General features: G+C 42.8%; 2 protein-coding genes across 2 annotated transcripts in view; both read left to right on the top strand.

Moving 5' to 3' along the window:
- Positions 1–3,146, top strand: part of Ifngr1 (interferon gamma receptor 1) — a 28,150-nt gene extending 25,004 nt beyond the window's left edge. The window contains exons 6-7 of the mRNA XM_059272688.1: positions 172–296; positions 2,060–3,146. Of these exons, the coding sequence (XP_059128671.1) occupies positions 172–296; positions 2,060–2,617 (683 nt within the window). The 3' untranslated portion in view covers positions 2,618–3,146. The remainder of the gene's footprint in view (positions 1–171; positions 297–2,059) is intronic.
- A 6,803-nt stretch (positions 3,147–9,949) lies between these two features.
- Positions 9,950–21,920, top strand: Il22ra2 (interleukin 22 receptor subunit alpha 2). Its single transcript, XM_059273051.1, has 5 exons — positions 9,950–10,125; positions 12,282–12,417; positions 14,519–14,697; positions 19,988–20,157; positions 21,223–21,920. The coding sequence occupies exons 1-5, from the start codon at positions 10,065–10,067 to the stop codon at positions 21,370–21,372; spliced, it is 696 nt and encodes a 231-aa protein (XP_059129034.1). The 5' UTR covers positions 9,950–10,064; the 3' UTR covers positions 21,373–21,920.
- The last annotated feature ends 68 nt before the right edge of the window (positions 21,921–21,988 follow it).

Below are 21,988 nucleotides of genomic sequence, written 5' to 3'. Positions count from 1 at the left end.
TAGCTGGGGTACCCTGAGTTTTCAGTTACATTGCCCAGTTCTGCTCCAGTGTTCCTTCAGATACTGATGACATTGACATGTACATCTGCTGAAGAATGGTGCTAAGACTTTTTGATGCAGAATGTCTTGTCGTCTATTTGTGATTGTTCCTTTTCTTTTTTTCTTTTTTAGATTCGATTTGGATTCTGGTTGTTGTTCCTATTATCCTCTTTCTAGTAGCTGCCCTGGTATTTGCATATTGGCATATTAAGAAGAATCCATTTAAAAGAAAAAGCATAATGCTACCCAAGTCCTTGGTAATATATTTAATTATTTATTTAATTGTACACCCTAACATTAATCTGAACCTTCTTTAACAGTCCCTTCAATACTAAGTATCATTCAGGAAAATGATGTGCTCCGATGACTAGCATTCTATTTAATCTTGTTATAGTCATTTCACTGGACACTAATCTTTCAGTCTGCCATATACCCAAAGCCACATATATATTTCACTGTGCACCAGGTACCTTTTTTATAAGTTTCAGGATGAAAACTGACAAGTTTGGTAAAGAGCTAAAGGTCCAGAAGGAACAGTTCACTCTAGTACGATCAGTGTAAGTGTACAGTGCGGTAGAGGCTTGTGTATGAGCCAGCAAAGACCTTGCCCCACTTTCGAGGATGGGGTTAGTTAGGCCTCTCCAAGAGGCAGTGATATGAGAGAGCCAGCCTAGAGCCCCCAAAACTTGGAGCTGCAGACACGCAAATACTTCTCGCAGTTGGCATTTAGAAGGAAAGATGGCCCAGAGTGAAACTATCACATTTGACATTGAAGTGTAGTCACACTCCAGTCTCTTGAGATGATTTAAAGACTGCTTGAAGGTAATGAAATGATGGCATGTTGACTCAGACATGACAGGAATAATATCTACGATGCTCAAAGGGCGCAGTGGGATTTGCTGAAATTAACAGTCTCTAAGGTGGCGATGGACTATATTTGCAGTAAGTAGACAGTACATATATGCTCTATCCGTCCTCCTCACTATAGGGAAGCAAGAGACCACCTTGTATTGAGCCATCCCTTCCTCATTAGAGCAGGAAAACGGACCTGACCCTCCAGCAGTGGTGGTCAAGACGTAACTGCATGCCCCTTGCAGGAAGCTGCTGGCCCAGCAGCCTTTTACATAATCCTTCCAGTCATTCATCCTGAGGAAATAATTTCATAAGTAAGAATGTGTGAAAGATGCAGCATGTTCTGTGTCTGTTAAAGAAAACATCACTCTAAAGAAATGCCGAGTCACTGACATGAAATGTACATGGGGAAGACACTTGCTGTAGCTTCCCCACAGACACATGGAAGATGGTTTGGAAAAGGCAATGTGCATTTATGAGATATTTAATGACTTCATATTTTTAGTCTTAAATAAGTTCCATTAAAAAGAAAAGGGCTGGAGAGATGGCTCAGCGGTTAAGAGCACTGGCAGCTCTTCTGGAGGTCCTGAGTTCAATTCCCAGCAATCCCATGGTGGCTCACAGCCATCTGCAATGGGATCTGATGCCCTCTTCTGGCATGCAAGTGTACATGGAGATAGAGCACCATATACATAAAATAAATAAATCTTAAATTATTAAAAAAAAAAAAGGAAAAAATAGAAAAGGCAGGCTGGGTGTGGTGGCTCACATTTAATCCCAGCACTTGGAAGACAGAGGCAGGTAGATCTCTGTGAGTTTGAGGCCAGCCTGAGTTTCAGGCCAACAGGAGCTACATAGTAAGACCTTGTCTCTAAATAAATAAATAAATAGTCAAGCCACATGGTGGCACACATTTTATGTCCTAGCATTTGGGAAGGCAGAAGTGTCACAAAGGAGTTCAGGGTTATCCTCTGCTACACAGTGACTTCAGGACCAGCCTAGGCTACATGAGACCTTGTCTCAAACAAACAAAAAGATCAAGGAAAAAAAAATGCAGTGAGCATATTTTAACTAGTTTTCCGAAATACGTCATTTGCTTTTTAGGCCTTTTCCTTTTTAACAGGCATTTAAGCTCAATAATTTTCCATCTTGCTTTCTTTTGACGTAGCTCTCTGTGGTAAAAAATGCCACTTCAGAGACGAAACCTGAATCCAAGTATGTATCACTTGTCACATCGTGCCACCCAGCTGTTCTAGAGAATGAGACGGTGATCTGTGAAGAGCAGTTGTCCACAGTGACGGTTCCAGACAACCCAGGAGCAACAGAATGTGAAGAACTTTCAGATGAAACCAAGGCTATGAACCCCGAAGGAAGCACTTCTGAGGTGGCCCCCGACGGCCCTCCAACCCCCATACAAAGGGGCAGTTCTTCCCTTTTGAGTAGTGACCAGTCGGAACCCTGTAGCATCACCACCTATCACTCTAGAAACGGCTCCGACAGCGGCCTCGTGGCATCAGGCAGCTCCATGTCTGACTCGGAATTCCTCCCACACACTAACCCGGAAACAAAGACCGAAGAGCTGGAGCCCACACCCGTGCGGAAGGCCCCCGCCTCCTTTGGCTATGATAAACCACACGTGCTGGTGGATGTGCTCGTGGATGAGGGCGATGGGAAGGAGTCCTTGATTGGGTATAGACTCACAACTGATGCCAGAGAGCCATCCTGAGACCACCTGAGTTCAGCCAGTGGCGAAGGATCTGATTTCCCTAGGTGGTTTTACTGCTTTGATTTCATGAAAAGAAGTTGTACCTCAGCTGGTATTAACCACATGGAATGTCTTGATTTAGATCCATGTGTAAGGAACCTGTGGGCCGTGCTGGGTTTACTCGGCAAACTCCAAGACTCTTTCAAAGGAATGTATTGTTGCTTACGAGCTCCTTTCTGGGTGCATTACCAGCGGTGAATTTTCCTGTATTAACCCTGCTTCCTGCAGCCGCTGCTACTCCATCCTTATCACCTCAAGGGACATGTTGGACAGTTTGGTTTTTTTTTTTCACATGTCTTCATATTGTAAGTTCATGTATATAGCATGTTTACAAGTTTCATTTTGAAAGAAAAGCTGAAAGCTACTCAAAGTTGGACTTAAAGTTTAATTCCAGCTGATAGAATCTGATAGAACATATCAGTGGAAGTTTGTACATATTTTTTATGGAGCATTACTTGTTATTTTTAAGTAAAATGTTTTGAAACCAAAACTTACTTGGGTATTCATTTATTGAATCACTTGGGCCAATCTTTCAGTTATGTGGCATATTTTTTATACTATTTATTGCTATGCATTAATGCTGTAGAATTATTTTCTATTTTATATGTATCTAACCTTTAAAGTAATTCTTAAAATAATCTCTTCTTTTAAAATGGGTTAGGAATGGAGGGGTGCTCAATGGGTAGGAGCTGAACTTGCTGCAGAGGACTGGGGTTCAATTCCCAGCACCCACATGGTGGCTCACAAACATCCATAACTCCAGTTCCAGGGCATCCAGCACCCGCTTCTGACCCCCATTGGCACCAGGCACACACATGGCATACAGACATCCATACAGGCCAGACATTCATACATGTAAAATCTAAAAACCCTTATAGAATGTGGCATTTCTATAGTAAGTAGCCAATGAGGAAAAGCCTGTTCCGAGTAGTTCAGAACGAAAAGCAGGTCTCACCAGACAGCAAGGGATCAAGGAAGCTCTCCCTGTGCAGTGAAGGAGAAAGCCTTGAGTGCTGAACGGAAAGAGAATGGTTGACAAGTGGGTGCCAACAGTTTCTGTTTTACAGGAACGATAGAAATCACTAAGACGGTAGAAATATGACCCCTGGCTGGAAAGATTGCTGCATGGGTGTGGTGCAGGACATGTATGAGGCCCCGAGTTCAGATCCTCAACACATAAAAAAAGCCAGGTGAGGCTTCCCCTTCTTGCAACCCCCAAACAGGAGGCACGAGGATTCCTAGCTCTCACGGACCAACCAGCCTAGCTAAAAACAGAGCATCAGGTCCAGAAAAGGGTGTATCTAAGAAGGTGAGTTGGAGAACAATGAGGAAGATGTTGGAAGTCCAGTCCTGGATTCTGCCAAATGTGCTCAGTACCAACTTTCTGTGTTAATGACTTGATGTGTTCATGGGACCAAATACCTGACAAGAAGCGATCTAAGGAGAAAGTGTTTGTTCTGGCTGATGGGTGGAGGGGCTACCTCCCATCACAGCATGGAAAACACAGTAGGAGGAGCAGGAAACCCAATAGTCGCTTTGTACAGCCCTTGGGAAGCAGAGAGGCTGAGAGTTAATAGGGGAAGGGGCGATTTAAAAACCTCAAGGCCCACCTCTAGTGACCCACTTCTTCCCATTAACCTTCCACCTCCTAAGATCATACAACCTTCCAAAATAAAAGTGTCACCAGCTGGGAACTGCATAGACATGACCATCCCAAGGTATAGTTAAGGGGAAGATTTTATTGTAGATATGAGGAAGAAAATAGCCAGAGGCATCTGAAAGAGTCCAGAGGAAAGAGAGGACCAAGAAGGGACCAAGGAAAATCGGGGAAAGCATAGCCGAAATAGCAGGGTTATAAGGAGAAGGGAGTAGCTGGGGGGAGGTTTAAGGTAGGAGGGTGGGCCTGAAGCGCTGAGAACAGCATGGGCTCTGTAAGTACTGTGATACTGAGGGAGCATAAGGCCAGCCTGTGCCTTGGTATGCTAATAGGGACCACAGATAGCCATTTGTCCTTTCCGCCACTGATAAGGGAACTGGCTCCTTTGGTGGAGGAGAACCAGCTTCCTGAGTTCCTGAGGAATGCTTGCTTTTGTCTAACCACCAGAATTTCGGGATGAAATTTCCTTTGGACTTGACAGGGACCAAGTGTTCAAGCTCATGAGCTGACAAGATTTCACATAGTTGGAATAGCGTAAAATACTATCCAATGATGGTAAGTGAAGAGGATAATAGACAACCATCTGGGAGGGAGTAGGCCTGCTATGTGGAGTGAGCAGATGAAAAGCCACTGTTAAGGCAATATTTAAACAGGCACAAAGGAGGTAAGGCAATGAGCATGTACATCTCAGGAATACCATTCAAGAGAGTGAGAGGGACTGTGCCTGGTATGTTAAGGCAATGTCAAAAAGGCCCTGAAGTCTGAAGAACTGTAGATAAAACCGAGAGTGTGCAGGGGATGACTTTAGAGGTAACAAAGTCAACTCATGGAGGATCCAATAAAGAACTGTAAGATCTTTGATTTTCATTCTGATTGAGATGGGCAGGTTGGCACGTTCTTGAGGGAAATATCCTAATCTCATGTTTAAAAGGAACACCTCACTTGGTGCACAGGACAGTAGCAGTAACAGGAAGGCTAGTCAGGAGGCCATGGCCACAAGTGTGCTAAAACACAATAATAGCAAGGACCCAAGATTATGATGGATGAAGGAATGGCCAGCCATTCAGATTCCAGTGAAAGCTCTTTCCAGGGTCACCAAGTACTTGAAGGTACTTTTGAAAGGACCTAATGGTTGATGATACCACAAAGGGTTTCCAAGGTCAGTGAATGACCTTGATCAAGAACAATCAAAATAGGCTCCCTAATCATAACCTGAACAAGGATGACAACAATCATGCTAATGTGGATAGTGGGGTGCACATAGGCCTCAACCCTAGACAAAGACTAAGGAATACCGAGATGTAGAGAAATAGCTCCCCCAGAGAAGAGTGCGTCAGTCAATTATTCAATACCAAATGGTCCATTCTGAAAACATGAAGCAGACCACACAGACAAGCTATTCTTTGAAAAAACAAAAACAGTCAAAACAAAACCAATAACCTCTCTTGTCCAGAAAAAAAAATAAAGAGAAAGAATAGAAAATGTTAATTTCATGAAGTTTTGCTAAGTTATGTGAATGGAGATTTTCAAATGTCATATAAATTGAGTGGCCTTTATCAGAAATGCTTAGGGCTGGAATTCTTTCAGCTTTTGGAAATTCTTTAGATTTTAGGATGTTTATTTATATATATACACATATATATATATATATGTATTAATATCTTAGGAATAGAGTCAGAGTCTCAATACATATTTCATTTATGTTTTATTAATATCTCAGTTTGCATACATAGCTCTGAAGGGCTCTGACTGTGGTGTTCTTAGTGCAGCTGCCTTTGGCCGTTTTCCATCACATGAGATCGACTTGTGGTATCACCTCAGCACTCCAAAAGTTTAAGATTTTGGACCAGTTTAGATTTCTTTCATATTCAGAGCAGGGATATCCAACCTGTAATATATTTTTGTTTAAGGCCCCAATGATCAAAATTAAACTTAGTTTGGACATCGTGCTAATTGCTTGTATTTGAATAACAAGGGTCCTTCTTTTCTGAATTCTACTCTGAAAGCAGTTTGGGTTACAAACCAATTATTCCAGAATTCAGACCTGCTGGAAGGTCATAGGCATTCCCTGGGGAAGTGAGTAAGAAAGGGTAACAGGTGTCCCACTTTGCCACTATAGACACCCACAGGTCTGGTGTTTGAGCTGTGATGACAGACTGAGGGAGGGTCTGGAGCAGAGACAAGAGACACTCCATCTGACCCACTAAAGATGGACACCACTCAAGTCACCTGAGCATCAGTTTTCAAACACCACTCTAAGGAGAATAAGGGGCGTGTCCATGACCATCTGCTTTTAGTACCTGGCTACAGAAAATGATCTCGGCTCTATCATTGCTGGATCTGCTGTCTAGTTCATTTTTACCTATTCATGCCTCAAACAGTACATGCATCTAACAGGCTAAAAAAAAAAAAAAATTTTTTATTTTGTTTGTTTGAGTATTTTATTCTTCTTTGATGCATTTCTATCCTTTTATGGGATGAATACTCCAAATGAAGAATAACAATGGCAATTTTATAATCCCCATACTGTGAATTTACTCCTCATTCTGGGGCTGTCTACTACAGAACTTTGACCAAGTACTCTCAGCCTCTCCATGCCTCAGTTTCTTCATCTGAAATATCAAGAGAACAATACCAACCTCCTAGGCTAAGAGAAAGTTTTAAATAAATAAATTAATTAATGCACAGAAAACACTTACCACGGTGTCCCATGATTATTACATGTTATTATTGCCTTTCCACGACTCTTGCTATTTTGAAACAAATTTCAGATATCATGCCATTTTAATCTGTAATACTTCAATATGTACCTCTAAAAAAGAACAACAAAAAAATAGTAATAAGACCCCATCTATGCCACATTTAAAAATAAGTTTTTTCCTCAGAAGAATTGTTGGTCTTCTAGAAGCCACCACAGGAGGATGGAAGAGACTCAAATCTGTCCAAGTCAGGGTCTTGGGTCATCTCCAGACCCAGCACAGTGGAGACACCGGTTGTCATAGTCAAGTAGACACTGCCTCCTGAGCAGTAGAGGGCAGGAAGGAGAGGACAGAAAATGTGTCTAAAGCTAGCATTTCATGACTGAAGCAAGGAGAGCAGGGGGCCCCCACTAACTCATGAATGTTCTTTTGACACAAGATGACTTCAGATTTCATTTGCAGCAATCCTGTACGTATTCCTTGGCTGCCAAGTTAACAGAGAAAGTATAATTTGTCTTTTTGTCTACCCAGCGAATTGTTAGCGATGTCGGCTTTCCACAGGTTGTCGTATTACTCACCGAGAGAGCTCACTGAATGGTGACAAGACTGATTTGGTGTCTGAAATGTGACCTGACAAAAGCTCGGGGTATGGAGAGAATTTAGTTCTTAGATATATTTTTTTCCCCTGTGATTTGGATGCTAAGGATCGAAGCCAGGATCGAGAACGTGCTAGACAAATACTCTGCAACTGAACTATCATCCCAGCCAGAATTCAGTTCTTAAGGATTCTTACATAACTCTCTCCCCTTCCTCCCAACTTCTTATTTGTTCTCCAAAGTCAGCAGCTCTGTGGAAACCTAATCTCACTCTCTGCTGCTCAACATAACACTCTGAACTCAAATATTTTCTCCTTCTCCTTAAACTGGAACTTGGAGCGATTTAATGGCTTCAAAATAAGATTCATTGATGGTTATGATATTCAAATCCAGATGATCACCTACCATTTAAAATATCAGGGCTGGTCTTAAGTTTAAAAGCCAGTGGGCAACATCAGCAAATAAGTGAAGGATGATACAGGGGAAATTGGGAGACAAGGTACACCAGAATCATGGAAGGGGAACACAGCATATGATGCATGATTTTTCAAAGAGGTAACCTTCTATACAACAGCAGCTTCCCTCGGAGAAGTGGAGGGCGTAGATTCAGAAGTCTGACAAGCACCAGGAGCTGACCGAGTTATCATCACACACCTCCATACCATCCGCATGCATTACAGCTATAACCCTGCTGTGTATCAGCAGCACACCCTATCCTGTGGTTCTAATGTGTTCTCCCCCAGCTTCCTACAGCTCCAGTCCTAGCTAATCCCTGTGGTGAAGAACAGAAGGCACCTTTCAGCTGCCTGCTCAAACCTTTTCTTTCTCATTTAAGATGGAGAGAAAGAAACAAGGGAGACATGGATAGAAAGTCACATCGCAACCTTAGCTCAGTACTGTCTACATCCCTGACCCCTCTAGAACTCAGCATCTGGAACTCAAGGGCAGTCTCTGTCTTATTTACTACCCAGAACAATGCCTGCTCTGTGGTGGGGCAGCACATATTTGCCAAGTATGAATGCACGAGGGGATGAATGAATGAATAAATGAATGAATGAATACCACTCAGCAGCCATCACCAAAGGAGCTCTTCAAAGAATCTGGATGAATCTGCCTGCATACTATTAGGTTTCAAACCTGGAGCAAATGGCTGACATGCCTATTTATCATATCAAAGCCAACCTGGCTGCTAGGTTCTCCCTGCCATCCCTCCAGTTACAGGGCCCTCCTGGCTGGCATACCCTGCCCCCCAGGCTGAACTCCCCATCCCAGAGGGCTGGCTGCCCCTCCCTATACAATCCGACCATTTTGGTTACCCACTCTCTTTGTAACTTTGGGTCTCCTGGCTGCTGCACCTGGCCCCTTCTCTCCTCTCTTCTTCCCCTCCCCGTCTCCTCACGGGGCTCAGGGTCATGCCCACTCTGGACTCTCCCAGATGTTCCTGCCTCTGGCTATGCTCTCACACATGTCTACAATAAACTTTCTCCTCCACCATACCTAGGAGCATTCATATCCTTCCTTTTTATTTCTTTTTTTTCCCCCCATTCATATATGGTGAAAAGGAAGCCAGAGCTCATTTCCTCTTTTGACCCAAAGAACCTCTTCAAAGCAGGAAAAAAAAGCAAAACAAAAAAACTATGACTTTGTTGTGCTTATATGCCAAACTTTTCAATACCTCTAAAAACACAAGGGGAATTTTTTTGGTGATGCAATATCACGAAGCTTTGAAGGAGTGGATGAGCTGGTTCAATCTGATTTCACTCGAGTGATGACACAGATTTGATACCACTCAAACCCATAGTCCTCCACGGTCAGCTTCTTCAGGCATCCTTTGGTTTGGCAACTGTGAAGATCTTCCGTGAGATGAATGGCTGGAAACTGTGGGCTGGAAATGGGAAAGGGAGACATTTATTGGAAGGGGCTCAAGGCCTCCTTGGAGAAGAAAAAGCTAACAGTATAGCACTGTGGGGAGTCAGGAGTGTCAAGGAGCCTGAGTCATAAATACCAGGGAGACTGAGAAACTATCCAACAAGAGTTGCCTACAACTCTTTGAACAGCTGCCAGGGGCTGGGGCAGCTCCACCTGCCAATCATATTACTCTGAAGTCCTGGTCCCCATAAACCATCCTGCCTCTTAAAGCCAAATTCCCTCAAGATTCATTCAACTCACCTTGCACAACTCCTATCCGACCCTACCCTAAGGATTTGCTATCAAACTGCCAGATAAACATTCAGGGGTGTGTGTGTGTGTGTGTGTGTGTGTGTGTGTGTGTGTGCGTGTGCATGTCTTTAGTGGTAAAATAATGTAACAAAATACTTCTTTTTTTTTAAGGAAACATTTACCATTGGTTGAGCCCACGGAAGTGACGGTCCGTGTGTGGATTTTTACAGTTCTCTCTTCTCAGCTGTCTCCTCACTGACAGGAACATTGGTCGCCAGATAGGCACACTTGCAACCATGATGCTGAAGCATTACTTTCTAGGCTTTCTCATCAGGTCCCTCCTGGCCAGTGGAACAGGTAAGTACGTTATTACTTCCTTTTAATTGGCCACTTTTGAGACTGATCAAGACAAGGAATGGCTTGGATGATTTTCTGGACTCTGTAAGGTCACCAAATGATCCCAGCAGACATGGGGGTCAGTTGCTTTCTGTATCCTAAATGAATAGCTCCATAGGGATTGAGTTTAGAACAGAGGGGCCACTTTCATAGTCAGGACCTAGGTTTCACCTGCCATTTGTTACCTAGAAAAACAGGCATCTTACTTAACACCCTGTACAAGACTTTTCTCATCTGTGGAGTGAAGACTGTAGGTCACTGCGTAGACTTAGAGTTAGTGTATATGCTGAGTGCTGAAAGCAGCCTCCCCCACAGAACAGAGACCACAAACAAATGGTGTTTATGGAAAATTCTTCAAGAACATTTATCAAGACAAATCTCTCAGAAAGGCCCCTGGTGTCCCAAGTCAATAGATGGGGACTGTCACTTAAGTGGCTTAAATAAGTGCCCACAACTAGGGAGCTGTTCTATGACCCTACATTAAAGCAACCCCAGCTTCTATCTAACAGAAATATGGGAACTACAGTAGGCTATTCCTCTTGTCCTTGGTAGCAAGGACTTACTTAGCAGGAATTCAAGGGCAAGCAAAATGACCCTGCTTCCCTACCATACCACATCTGTAACCTTGGGCATGACGTGTCACTTTGTTGAGCCTGTATCCACACCTGGAAACACAGTAATAATAATATCTCTCTAACCTAGTTGTCTGGGGATACCTTGAAAAGAATGAGCGCAGCTTCCAATGAATATTTCTATCTGTTCACTAGTAAGTGTCAAGAAGGAAGAAGTTGGAGGAGGCTTATTATTCTAAAGGCTTATTATTGCTGTATTAGTCTGCCTCCACCATTAGCTCTTCTCACCAGGACTTTACTTTTAGTTTTCAGTAGTAAGGAGCAGCCTGTTGAGTCAACCTGGGTACAAAACCAGCTTTAACACTTGCTCCTGGGCAGATTCGTCACTTCTCCAAGGCTCGGTCTCTAGACCATGAGAGGAAGACTTCAGTGGTATCTTTATCAATGAGCAGATGATGGGAAAAGCCCCTCGGTGCTTTGTGCACTGTGAGTTGTTACTGAGGACAGTGGTGAAGTAAAGCTGTGAGAAAAATCAAAGACCTAAGAGACAGGGGGCAAGGAGCCAACCATCGTTAGCAAGTTAGCTCTGCGTGGGTCTTCAAGAGATGGCGCCTGTCATCTCCTGATCATTTTTATATATTTAATAGGATTAAGCAGATAGTGATCTGGGTTCACAAAATAAGCCTTGGGCATGGGCTTTTTCCAAGTCCAATATTCATGCATACCAATATTTCCATACCAATATTCATGCATTGCAGGAGGCCTTCAAAACATATACAAAAAAATAGTAATAACAATGTCAACACCATCCAGCGGGTAAGAAGAAATTCCCAAGGAAGCCATCCTTTCCTCCCTTGTCAGAAACTTTGGATCCTGAAATAAATCTTGTCCTAGATCTCTGGCCTCTGTAAGATGAAATGTAGGTATAGCTAGGTCACCCATGTCATATGGTTTGAAGAAGAAAACACAAATAATCTTGCCATGTAAAGTGTTGCCCTTTCCTGCCTATGACTTCACACTCTCACCAGAGCCCACAGCAGGTCTTGGCTAATGCCTGCTACTGTAGGTCAGTGAATCTGAACAGCTCTACTTGGGTACTTGTAGCAAGTAGACAGGCGATGGGTCTTTCATCACAGTTGTTACAACCCATCGCTTTTTGGGAATAAACTATATTCTTTCCATGAGTTTTAGTTCCTTTACCCATGAGGGAGTCCTGGGGGTTGGTAGTATCATGACCTTTTTTTCCTAGTATGAAACACATCATTCTACAATTTTACCTTAGACTAAGGGTGTATGTAGCTCAGTGGCAGAGAACTTGCCCTGAGTTCACTCACTAGAACTGGAGAAGGGAGGGGATTTTCACCAGGCATCAAAATCATCATACTTAAGAGTCAACAATGTTCATTTCTAACTCACAGTCACTAGTGCCTTCACTTAGGGCGACTCCCCAAGGACCCCTGATGCAGAGATTACATGAAAACCTTCTGCCTCTCACAACAATAGTGATCACAGTAATGTCCAATGTTGTCCTTCTTGCCACTTTAGAAACCTGGCCAGTCCATGGATCTCTGAAGCCTCAGAAGGTCCAATTTCAGTCCAGAAATTTCCACAACGTTTTGCACTGGCAGCCAGGGAGCTCCCTCACCGCCAATGGCAGTGTCTACTTTGTGCAGTACAAAATGTAAGTAGATTCAGTTGGCAGAGAAGACCCCGGGGTCATATGTTCTGGAATGCAACGGAGTGTGAGGAGCTGAAGACCTCTGGATTTTGCTTTATTTTGCTTTTTGAGGAGTTCCGGGAGGGTTGAGAAGAAGCAGAGGTGGGGACAGAAGGCTGTCCTGTGACACAAAGGTGTGATGATGTGTGCTGTCTTTAAGACTGATACGTCAGCTCTAGGGAGCTCAGGAAGGAGTCCTTCAGCTACATGCATTTCCAGCACATGACAGCTTTTCAGTTTGTCCAATGAAGGTCAGCAGCCACTTGCTCAGCCCAGAGCAAACACTCATTAAGACAAAACTACTACTTGTGGTTGAACTTGAGGCAAACGTGAAAGTATGCAAAGTATGTTTTTAGTTGGTAAGGTTGTGTTTGGGTAGGTTTACTATCTAGAAAATTCTTTGTAAGTATTAATGACTTCCGTGAGCATGTCCACACACTAGGACACGCAGCAGCATGCTCCTGTCATGGATCTTCATACTTGTTTTGCTAGGTCAATGCCAAAACTCAGATGTAATCAACTTCGTTCCTTTGTCAAGGCTAAGAAATAGTCAGTCCTGATTGGAGAGAGGCTGGTATTCAGCTTACACACTCCCTAGGGTTTTTTGAGGTTTTCCTTTTCCTAAATAGTTTGGGAACTTGGCTAAGCAAAAGGCAGAAGCAATTGCAGCTTAGCTTTCATGGTCTATAGTAGAAATTCAGGAAATCAAGGGTAGATATGAGCCAGAATACCACCTCTTAATCCATAAATCCATCCATGTCCCTTCAGTTGGGGTGGGCTGAGGGGGATCCTTGCTCAGATTTTCCTATCAATTAATTTCAAAAAACAATTTCCCTCTATAAAATGTAGTAATCTTTTCAGTAAAAGTTTCTCTGTTTTTAAACTATGGGCCCAGCTGGAGAAGCTTGCGGTATGTAGGAAATAGGGACTGGTGCTCTATTCCTATGGTCTCTGCAGACAGTGCAGATGGGTCCATAATGAGCCTGTCGGTGTCCAAAGTAATAAGAGGATTTGAAACTGTTCTACCAGAAGCGAAGATTCAACTTGAGGCTCCATGGGTCTTTAATCTATAATTCTTTAAGTTTACATAAAATTCAGCGTATCTGGGATGATTCCTGCACAAGACATATGCATAATTCTGAGAACTTTCATTTGTTTATGTGGCTCATAGTTCATTAACATCTGCACTATTTTGAATACGAGAAACACCCAATCTTATAGTAAAGGAAACAGGAACAGTCAATCACAACAGATGTGTTCCCCTCACAAAGACAACGTGTCCTCCATAAATGATAGTCCAAGCTCATCAAATTGTGCTGCATTTGTGTTGCGGCTTCTGTTTTAATCCTGACACCGTGAAGCTGCTGCTATTACGTAGACTATAGAGTATAGGGACCAGCAATATTGCTCATTATTTGGCTACAAAGTAAGTCCTTCCACCAGGGACCTTCCTCCCCAGCTTCCCGCTTGCCACACTCCATGGTCCTAGGAAAGGAAGGCGTTTAGTCTTCCCTTGGGTTGTCACACCACCCATGGGCTCAGGCTGGCTTTTTGCTTCACCCCATCTTTGCAGTGTTCTTTCTCCCAGTCCTTAGCACCAGAGGTCCCTAAGGAGTGCCCAGTGCAACTTCTACTCAATTGTTAATAAAGAGCTGAGCCATGTGTGTTCATTCAGTAAGCATCGCCTGAGACGGCATGGAGTAGCAACTTCTCGGAACCAGCCTTATAACTCACCAGCAAGCTGATGAGAAGTGGAAGGGGGAAGAATTGTAGAGGTGAGGCACAGAAGTGGTAAGGATGTGGAGAGAATAGTTAAAATGGAAGCCTGTCCACACACCAGAAGAAACACACTGTTACATATTGAAGGAAATCAACCCTTCTGTTAGCGAGATGGAAGGCTTCAAAGTTCCATTTATCTTTCAGCAGGCTGTTGCCTTGGTTAATGTGAAAGCACTTTTGCGCATTCTTGAAGATGGCAATCTGTAGAAAGATTAACGCACTGGAAAAACGGGAGTCCTCAGATGGGAGAGAGGAAGCTCACATCCTTGTCTTTTTCCTTCTTCAGGTATGGACAGAGACAATGGAAAAATAAAACGGACTGCTGGGGAACCACAGTGCTCTCTTGTGACCTGACCAATGAAACCTTAGACCTGTATGAGCCATACTACGGGAGGGTGAAGACAGCCTGGGCTGGGAGGTACTCCGCCTGGAGCAGGACACCCCGCTTCACCCCGTGGTGGGAAAGTGAGTTTCAGCCAGTCGCTTGCCTGTTCTTTTCCGCCTTTGAACGACCTCTGGGTGGTTGGCCTGGTCCTGTGCTGTGCTGAGACCCATGCTGTCGTATTGATGGAATCCTCAGGACTACACTAGGCACTCACTTTTCTCATGCTTATTTGACAACCCTGGGAATCTGGGGCAGAGGTTCAGCCAGAGGTCCAGTACCCTGCTTACATGTAAACTTTTCAATCTATTAACCCCAGTACACTCAGAAGCAACAACTATCTCTCTTTATCCCAAAGCTTTCTCACTTCCCATACCCTGTCCCTCTTATTTACAGTCCATGTAAACAGTACTTTCCTTCCCCAACATTTGTAATTTTTAAAAAAGATTTATTTATTTTATGAATGTGTGCTCTGTCTGCACGTACAACTTTATGCCAGAAGAAGGCATCAGATCCCACTATAGATGGTTGTGAGCCAGCATGAGGTTGCTGGGAATAGAACTCAGGACCTCTGGAACAGCAGCCAGTGCTATTAACTGCTGAGCCATCTCTCCAGCCCCGTAAAAAATAGTCTTAAGTGCTAATATCGTAAGTCCAACAGACATTTACCAACCTTGCTACCAGGATTTGTGAGAGCATGTCCCAAGACCTGAACTTCCTTCTGGTTAACATCTGGAACAGTTCGGTTCCCCTGGTCTGAAGAGTCTGAGGGCTCATCTGTCTACCTCTGCTAAGTGATGCAATGTCCAGTTAGATTTAAACTTAGTGACTTAGGTTCAAAATGCTAGATGCAATGGAACTCAGAAGAAAGGTTATTTATTTATTATCTCGAGCTTTTTACTTAGGACATGAGCAGAAGAAGGTAACAAACCTGTCTATGCTCTCTAGCATCTTGTCTGGCTACAACTTGAAACTTGAGCTCAAGACACTCTCCATAGACAATTCTCTAACGAGGTAAAGGAGGAGGCTGCATGACTGAGCTGGTTTGTACCATTGAGTGGACTTGTGGGCCGGCCATCTGTTATATTTAAGCCGAGAAATGGGGTCAAGTTCAAATGTTTCTCGAAGTCTGACCCATCAAATAAGAACAGGCAAGTGGAGACTCTGGCTGTCTTACTTAAGTAAGGACTGTATCAGTTAACAAGAGTTTAGGTTATTTCTATATGACCTCTTCTCACAAAAGAAAAGGCCTTGGGGGGTGTTTTTTCAAAGCTTCACAGGGAGAAGAGAAACCCAGTGTCTAAAACAGTGAAGCTGAGCTCCTCCTTGGAGCCCTTGAGAAGAATCCCACCTCACTGCTCACTTTTATCTTGGCCCTCAACTCCTGAGGGTATGCAAAGATCCTGTTTTGAAAAACAGGTTTCTAAGATCCGAGGACAGTATGTTCCCAGAACCTGCCTTGCTGGCTAATGAGCCACCTGTATGCATGGGCGTTCCCAAGACCAACTCTGAGAAGCATCATGTCACAGTTCACTGAGCTCTGACTCCTGATGTCTATCTAGCAACAAAGCCGCTAATAAGGAAAATCATGATGTTAACAGTGTCATCTGGTGCTTGGTGAGACTTCAATTATATGATACCAGGATTTTTTTGGATTACAAATATATGGCTACAGGGGTATGAAAAAAATCAACTTGCCTCCTAGGTAAACTGGCAACATGACCACTCCGTGATGTGGATAAGGGGAAGGCTTTTATTGTAGATATGAGACAGAGAACAGCCAGAGGCCTCTGGAGCAGATGGGGAGAAAGTCGTAGATTGAACATGGCCAGCAAACGTGGCCATGGGAAAAGCAGGATCAGAGGGGGGGAGGGAAGAGGGGGAGGGAGGGAGGGAGGGAGGGAGGGGAGAAGAGAGGGAGAGAGAGGGGTGCATAGAGAAGAGAGAGAGAAGGAGAGCATGGAGAGAGGAAGGAGGAAGACAGGGAGAGCAAAACCAAAAGTTATATATGAGAAAGCGTGGAACAGGTACTTGTGAGGCCAGCATGAGCTTTGGTGGGCTAGGAGGCAACACAGAGAACCATTTGTCCCTTTTCGAGAAATGGAGTTTCCTTTGGACCCGACATCTCCTATGTTCACACAGCAACCATTTACAAGGTACTTATTGCACTTTCGTCTGGTCCAGAGGGAATATGGCAAGCAGAGAAGCAGACAAGTTTCTTCCCAGAGTTTTCTGCTTAGTAGGGAAGACACATATTAATACATTAACCACACCCCGCCCCCCAAGTGGTACCTGTGATGGATGCTGTAGAAACAAAATGAGCTCTATGAGATCCCAGCTAAGGAAGGACCTGGCCAGGGGTGTCAGGAAAAGCGACGCTGGAAAAAGACACTTGAGCTGATCTCAAGATGAATAGGTATTAAACAGACAAAAGGAAGGGGAGACATCCCAGGCAAAGGAAAAGGCATTTGCAAAGGCCCTCTTATAAGAGGAAGCGGAACATGTGTTAGGGACTGAAAAGCAGCTGGTACAGGGAAGCAGACACGCAGTGCGGGCAGCCTGGAAATGTAGCAGTTGTGAGAGTTTTCTCTTAATGAGTTATGACTTCCTCCAGAAAAGGAAATGTATTTTAAAACTCGTATTTTTGTGACACTGGGAATTAAACCCAATACAGTGCATAGCACAACAAGCCCTGTAGCGCCAAGCAGTGTCCCAAGCCTCACAAGATGTCATTTTGATTGCATCATCCGACTTCCCAGGAGACGGCATTATCAGCCTTGTGTTTTGTTGAGATCAGTGTGGCTGTATCGGTGGAAATAGGTTATAAAGAGCACACACAGGATGCAGGAAAGGGAAGTGGTAGGCTACTGTAACAGGTTACAGGAAACAGGCTGTGGCTTGAATTAGGATCACGAGAAGGACTGTAGAAAATGTAACACTGGCCGGGCGGTGGTGGCGCACGCCTTTAATCCCAGCACTCGGGAGGCAGAGCCAGGCGGATCTCTGTGAGTTCGAGGCCAGCCTGGGCTACCAAGTGAGTCCCAGGAAAGGCACAAGGCTACACAAAGAAACCCTGTCTCGAAAAACCAAAAAAAAAAAAAAAGAAAAAAAAGAAAAAGAAAAAGAAAATGTAACACTGGGTGGACAGGGTGAGAGGTTGGATATACTGGAGAGGGACAGCAATGTGTCAAAGATGGCCTCTGTGCCTCTCTGGTACAGCTACATAGACCAGAGATTCTTTTTTGTTGCAATTTCATGGGAAAAGAACAGTCTTGTGGCATGTTGGGTAATCAAGAATATGAGTTCAATTTTTACTGTGTTGAATTTAAGATGCTTGGAGCCACCCACATGAAATGGCTGTACAGATCCAGTTCTCAAAGCTAAGGACACCTTCTGTTAAAGACACAAATCTGGCCGGGCGGTGGTGGTGCACGCCTTTAATCCCAGTACTCGGGAGGCAGAGCCAGAAGGATCTCTGTGAGTTCAAGGTCAGCCTGGGATACAGAGCAAGATCCAGGACAAGCACCAAAACTACACAGAGAAACCCTGTCTCGAAAAACCAAAAAAAAAAAAAAAAAAAGACACCAATCTGTGAGTCACTTGCATATACTGCAATGGACACTGATAAATTTGGATAGGAAAAAATGTATTGAGTAACAGGTACTATTTTGTGAGTCTAGATATTAAGGATATTTCACAAAAAGATGCCCCAGCAGGAAAAATTTTAGAAGATTTGTAAGAAATAGCCAAAGCGATAGGAAGAGATTGACAATCTGGTATGTTCACAAACACCACAGGGAGATGGTATTTCCAGGACAGGAGTGTGAGGGCTGGGGGTCTAGCTCATGTAGAACATATATGGCCCTGCTTTCAATCTCTGCACAGAAAAAAAAAAAAAAACTAAGAGGAGAGTTGCCAGAGAGTTTTGGTTATGTTAACAGGTATTTCTAACTCTGTACACACTCCCACAAAAGGTTAAAAATACTGGTGTTTAAAATTAACAATAGCATTAAACAATAAGAATCTAAGATGATGAATTGAGACATTCAAAACACAGGTCCTGGATGCTGGGGATCACGAGACTACTTCTGTAATCATTGTCTGGGCCACAAGGGACAAACACTATATAAATAGTCTAATGAGGGAAAAAAAATGCACAATAGTATTTTGTAAACACAGAGTCACATTAAAGAAAGGGTGTTTGGAGATGTCAAATGTGATAATAATCTTAAATGTTTGTCTAGGAACAATTAAACACATATCATAATGTTCCACAAAACTAAACAGGACTGTTCTTCACATCTGCATGTGATGGCCAGAGAATTTGGAGCATGAAATGTGCAAGCTCTTGAAGGGGTAAAGTGTAAATAAATCCAGGGAAATTCCTTTTTCTGCAAGAAATCAGACAACAATTCAAGATGGCTAAAAATTCAGTTTCCTTTTGTCCCAGATTAAGTAGCCAGAGTGGGAGGTGTGTATTAAAAATGTAGCTCTTCCAAACACATAGAAGAGAAAAATGATAACACAACAAACTTACAAAATATAAAAAAAAAAATCTCTGAAACAAAAATTGTGGATTCAAGCTCAGGTCAGATAAAACTGAAGAATAAACTCACAGACAGGAAAACAGGTCTGGAGGAAAAAAAAAACATGTTAATCCTGAAGAAAAAAAATTTAAAAGTAAGAGAAGCTAAGATACATGGCAAATAGAATAAGAAAATTTAGCAGATATTGAATCAAAATTCCAGGAGAAAAAGTACATACAGAGTTCTGTATCTATATGGGTAGGATATGTGTCTATCTATCTATGACAACTTTCAAGAATTATAAAAGATGTGTACCTATATAGTGAAAGTTACAAAGAATTCCAAGTAAGAAAATCATCTCTGCAAAATTGTAGTGAATCTGAAATCAATTAAAATAATAATATTATTATTGATAATAATCTGGTTATTGGCAACAAAATGCATGAAACAAAAATTCTCTTTTTATCCAGCCATTCCCATAATATACAACAAAATTCTGTTGAATTAATTTAATAGCTACAAGTCTTTGAATGGTTTTAAAGCTGCTGAAATTTTACCTCTTTAAGGAACTTGATAATATCTTTCTTGTTCTAAGACCTCCCTCTACGTAACTTTTATACTGAATTTTCTAACAAAATCATAGTGTTGACAAAATGATTGGCAGTCGTTCTCTCAATATTGATCTAGACAGAATCTTATCAGTCTTTTGCAAATGGAAGGAAAGTTATCTTCATAACGATTTTTGACACGTTTCTGAACACAGCAGTAACTCACCATGATGCATAGTGTCAATTTATAACATTTAACTGTTTGCGTGCTTTATCAAATTTGCTTATTCTTTCTCCAGCAAAGCTAGACCCTCCAGTCGTGACTGCAATCCAAGGGAACGCATCTTTGCTGGTCCTTCTCCGTACCCCAGAGCTGCCATACAGAAACCAACATGGAAAAAATACATCTATGGAAAACTACTATGACTTAGTATACCGAGTTTTCATAACTAACAATTCACTGGCAAAGGTGAGTTCAGATGAATGGATGCCGGGTCTTTTGTTTGCTTAACTAACATTCTGCTCCTAGCCCACGACCTGTCTCTTTGATGTTATGTCTCCGGATCTTTCCCTGCCTTCTTGCTCTTTCATTGTCGCTGAGAAGCAGTCAGGATTGATGTGTGCATGCATTCCTGGGTGTGGAGTGTGTGTAGCAGATATGTAACCTTTCAGATAGTCAGCTTGCTTCTTTAGACTTCCCTGCATATTGAAAAGTTAATATTAATGTTTCATTCCATTTGTCCGATGTTAGTGTTTATTTCTATTAGCTTTATACTCCCTATTTATTTTAGTAGCTTTTGAATCACAGTATTATTTAGCAGTCTTGGGGGGGGTATTTATTTATTTATTTAATATTTCCGGTAGCAGTTTCCCCTCCCTCCTCCCCGCCCCCTTTGTTTAGCAGTCTTGCTGTGGCAGTTTATATTAGAAAGTCCACTGCCAGCACTTTTACCTAGGTTCTATGGTGAACAAAATGTCCCTTTTCTATATCCATCTAAGTCAGGGCATGTTTAGTTGGAAGGAAGAAAAAAAACCAACCAACCAACCAAACACTCAAACTGGTTCAAATACAAACGAAGAGGGCTAGTTCAGCCAGAGACAAGAAGCCATCCATGACAGCCAGAAACAGGAAACAGGTGCTGCCAGATTTTCTAAAACTCAGAAAAATGAAACGGGAGGCCAGGTCTGCAGACTCGCTCTCTGTCTTGACCCTCACTCTCCCCCTCCCCCACCTTGGGTCACATTTGCCACTGTGGTAACCCTTGCAAGTCCATGCCATTTCCTGACTCAGAGCTCACATACTTGAAGATGAGACTCTGGCCATGGCTCCCTCCGTCCTTAGCCTTCAAGGAGAAGTCATGTGGCTTGACCACTTCATAAGTGGCTTCATCCAGTTATGGCCCAGGGCTTTGGGGAAGGAGGCTTTACCTGAAGGTTGACAGTGATTACCTACAACTCACTGATTTCAACAAAGGAAAAGCGAATCAATGGCTCACGGGAGACCGTTTATCATCTGATTTCTCCCCTCGTGTAGGAGCAAAAGGCCTATGAAGGAACTCAGAGAACGGTTCGAATTGAAGGTGTGACACCCCGGTCCAGTTACTGCATAGCAGCTGAAATATATCAGCCCATGTTAGACAGAAAAAGCCCAAGAAGTGAGCGGAGATGTGTGCAGATTCCATGAGCCGGTCTGAGGCGCTCTGCAGGGCAGAATCCATCTGAGGATGGGATGACTCCTGCCTGCAACAACCTGCTTAACGTCTGTTTCTATTTTCTTAGAGCAATGTCTACCAACACCTTTCAAGGGTTTCTCTGTCAACACTTCCTTTTCTGTTTCAGTTATAAAGTAAATTTGAACAGATTCAAAAATTAGAGTTTAAAGAAGAGATAAAGAATAAAGAGCTTGTGATGGGTGTGTCTTTAATCCCAGCATTGGAGAGGCAGAGGCAAGCAGATCTCTGACTTTGGAACCAGCCTGATCTACATGGAGAGTTCCAGGCTAGCCAAGGCTACACAGTGAAACCCTGCCTCAGTAAAATAAGATAAGATAGTAAGGTAAAGATCTTCTATAAAACACAGAAGTTTATTTCTGAATATAGCAATCCTAACAATAATCGTTTTTTCTGTTAAAATTGCAAAATAAGAATAAAGGAATAAGAGGCATTTAATAAAATGTTGCAATAATTTTTAAATCATTATAAACAGGCAATTCTGCATCAATATTTTTCTGCTTTGCCATAGATACATTGATTTAATATTTTATATGAATGAATATATTTCTGTACATCTCTATTTTACAT

Source organism: Peromyscus eremicus, chromosome 8b (genome assembly GCF_949786415.1).
Source record: "Peromyscus eremicus chromosome 8b, PerEre_H2_v1, whole genome shotgun sequence".
NCBI classification, from domain to species: domain Eukaryota; kingdom Metazoa; phylum Chordata; class Mammalia; order Rodentia; family Cricetidae; genus Peromyscus; species Peromyscus eremicus.
This window is presented reverse-complemented; position numbering and strand designations above follow the sequence as displayed.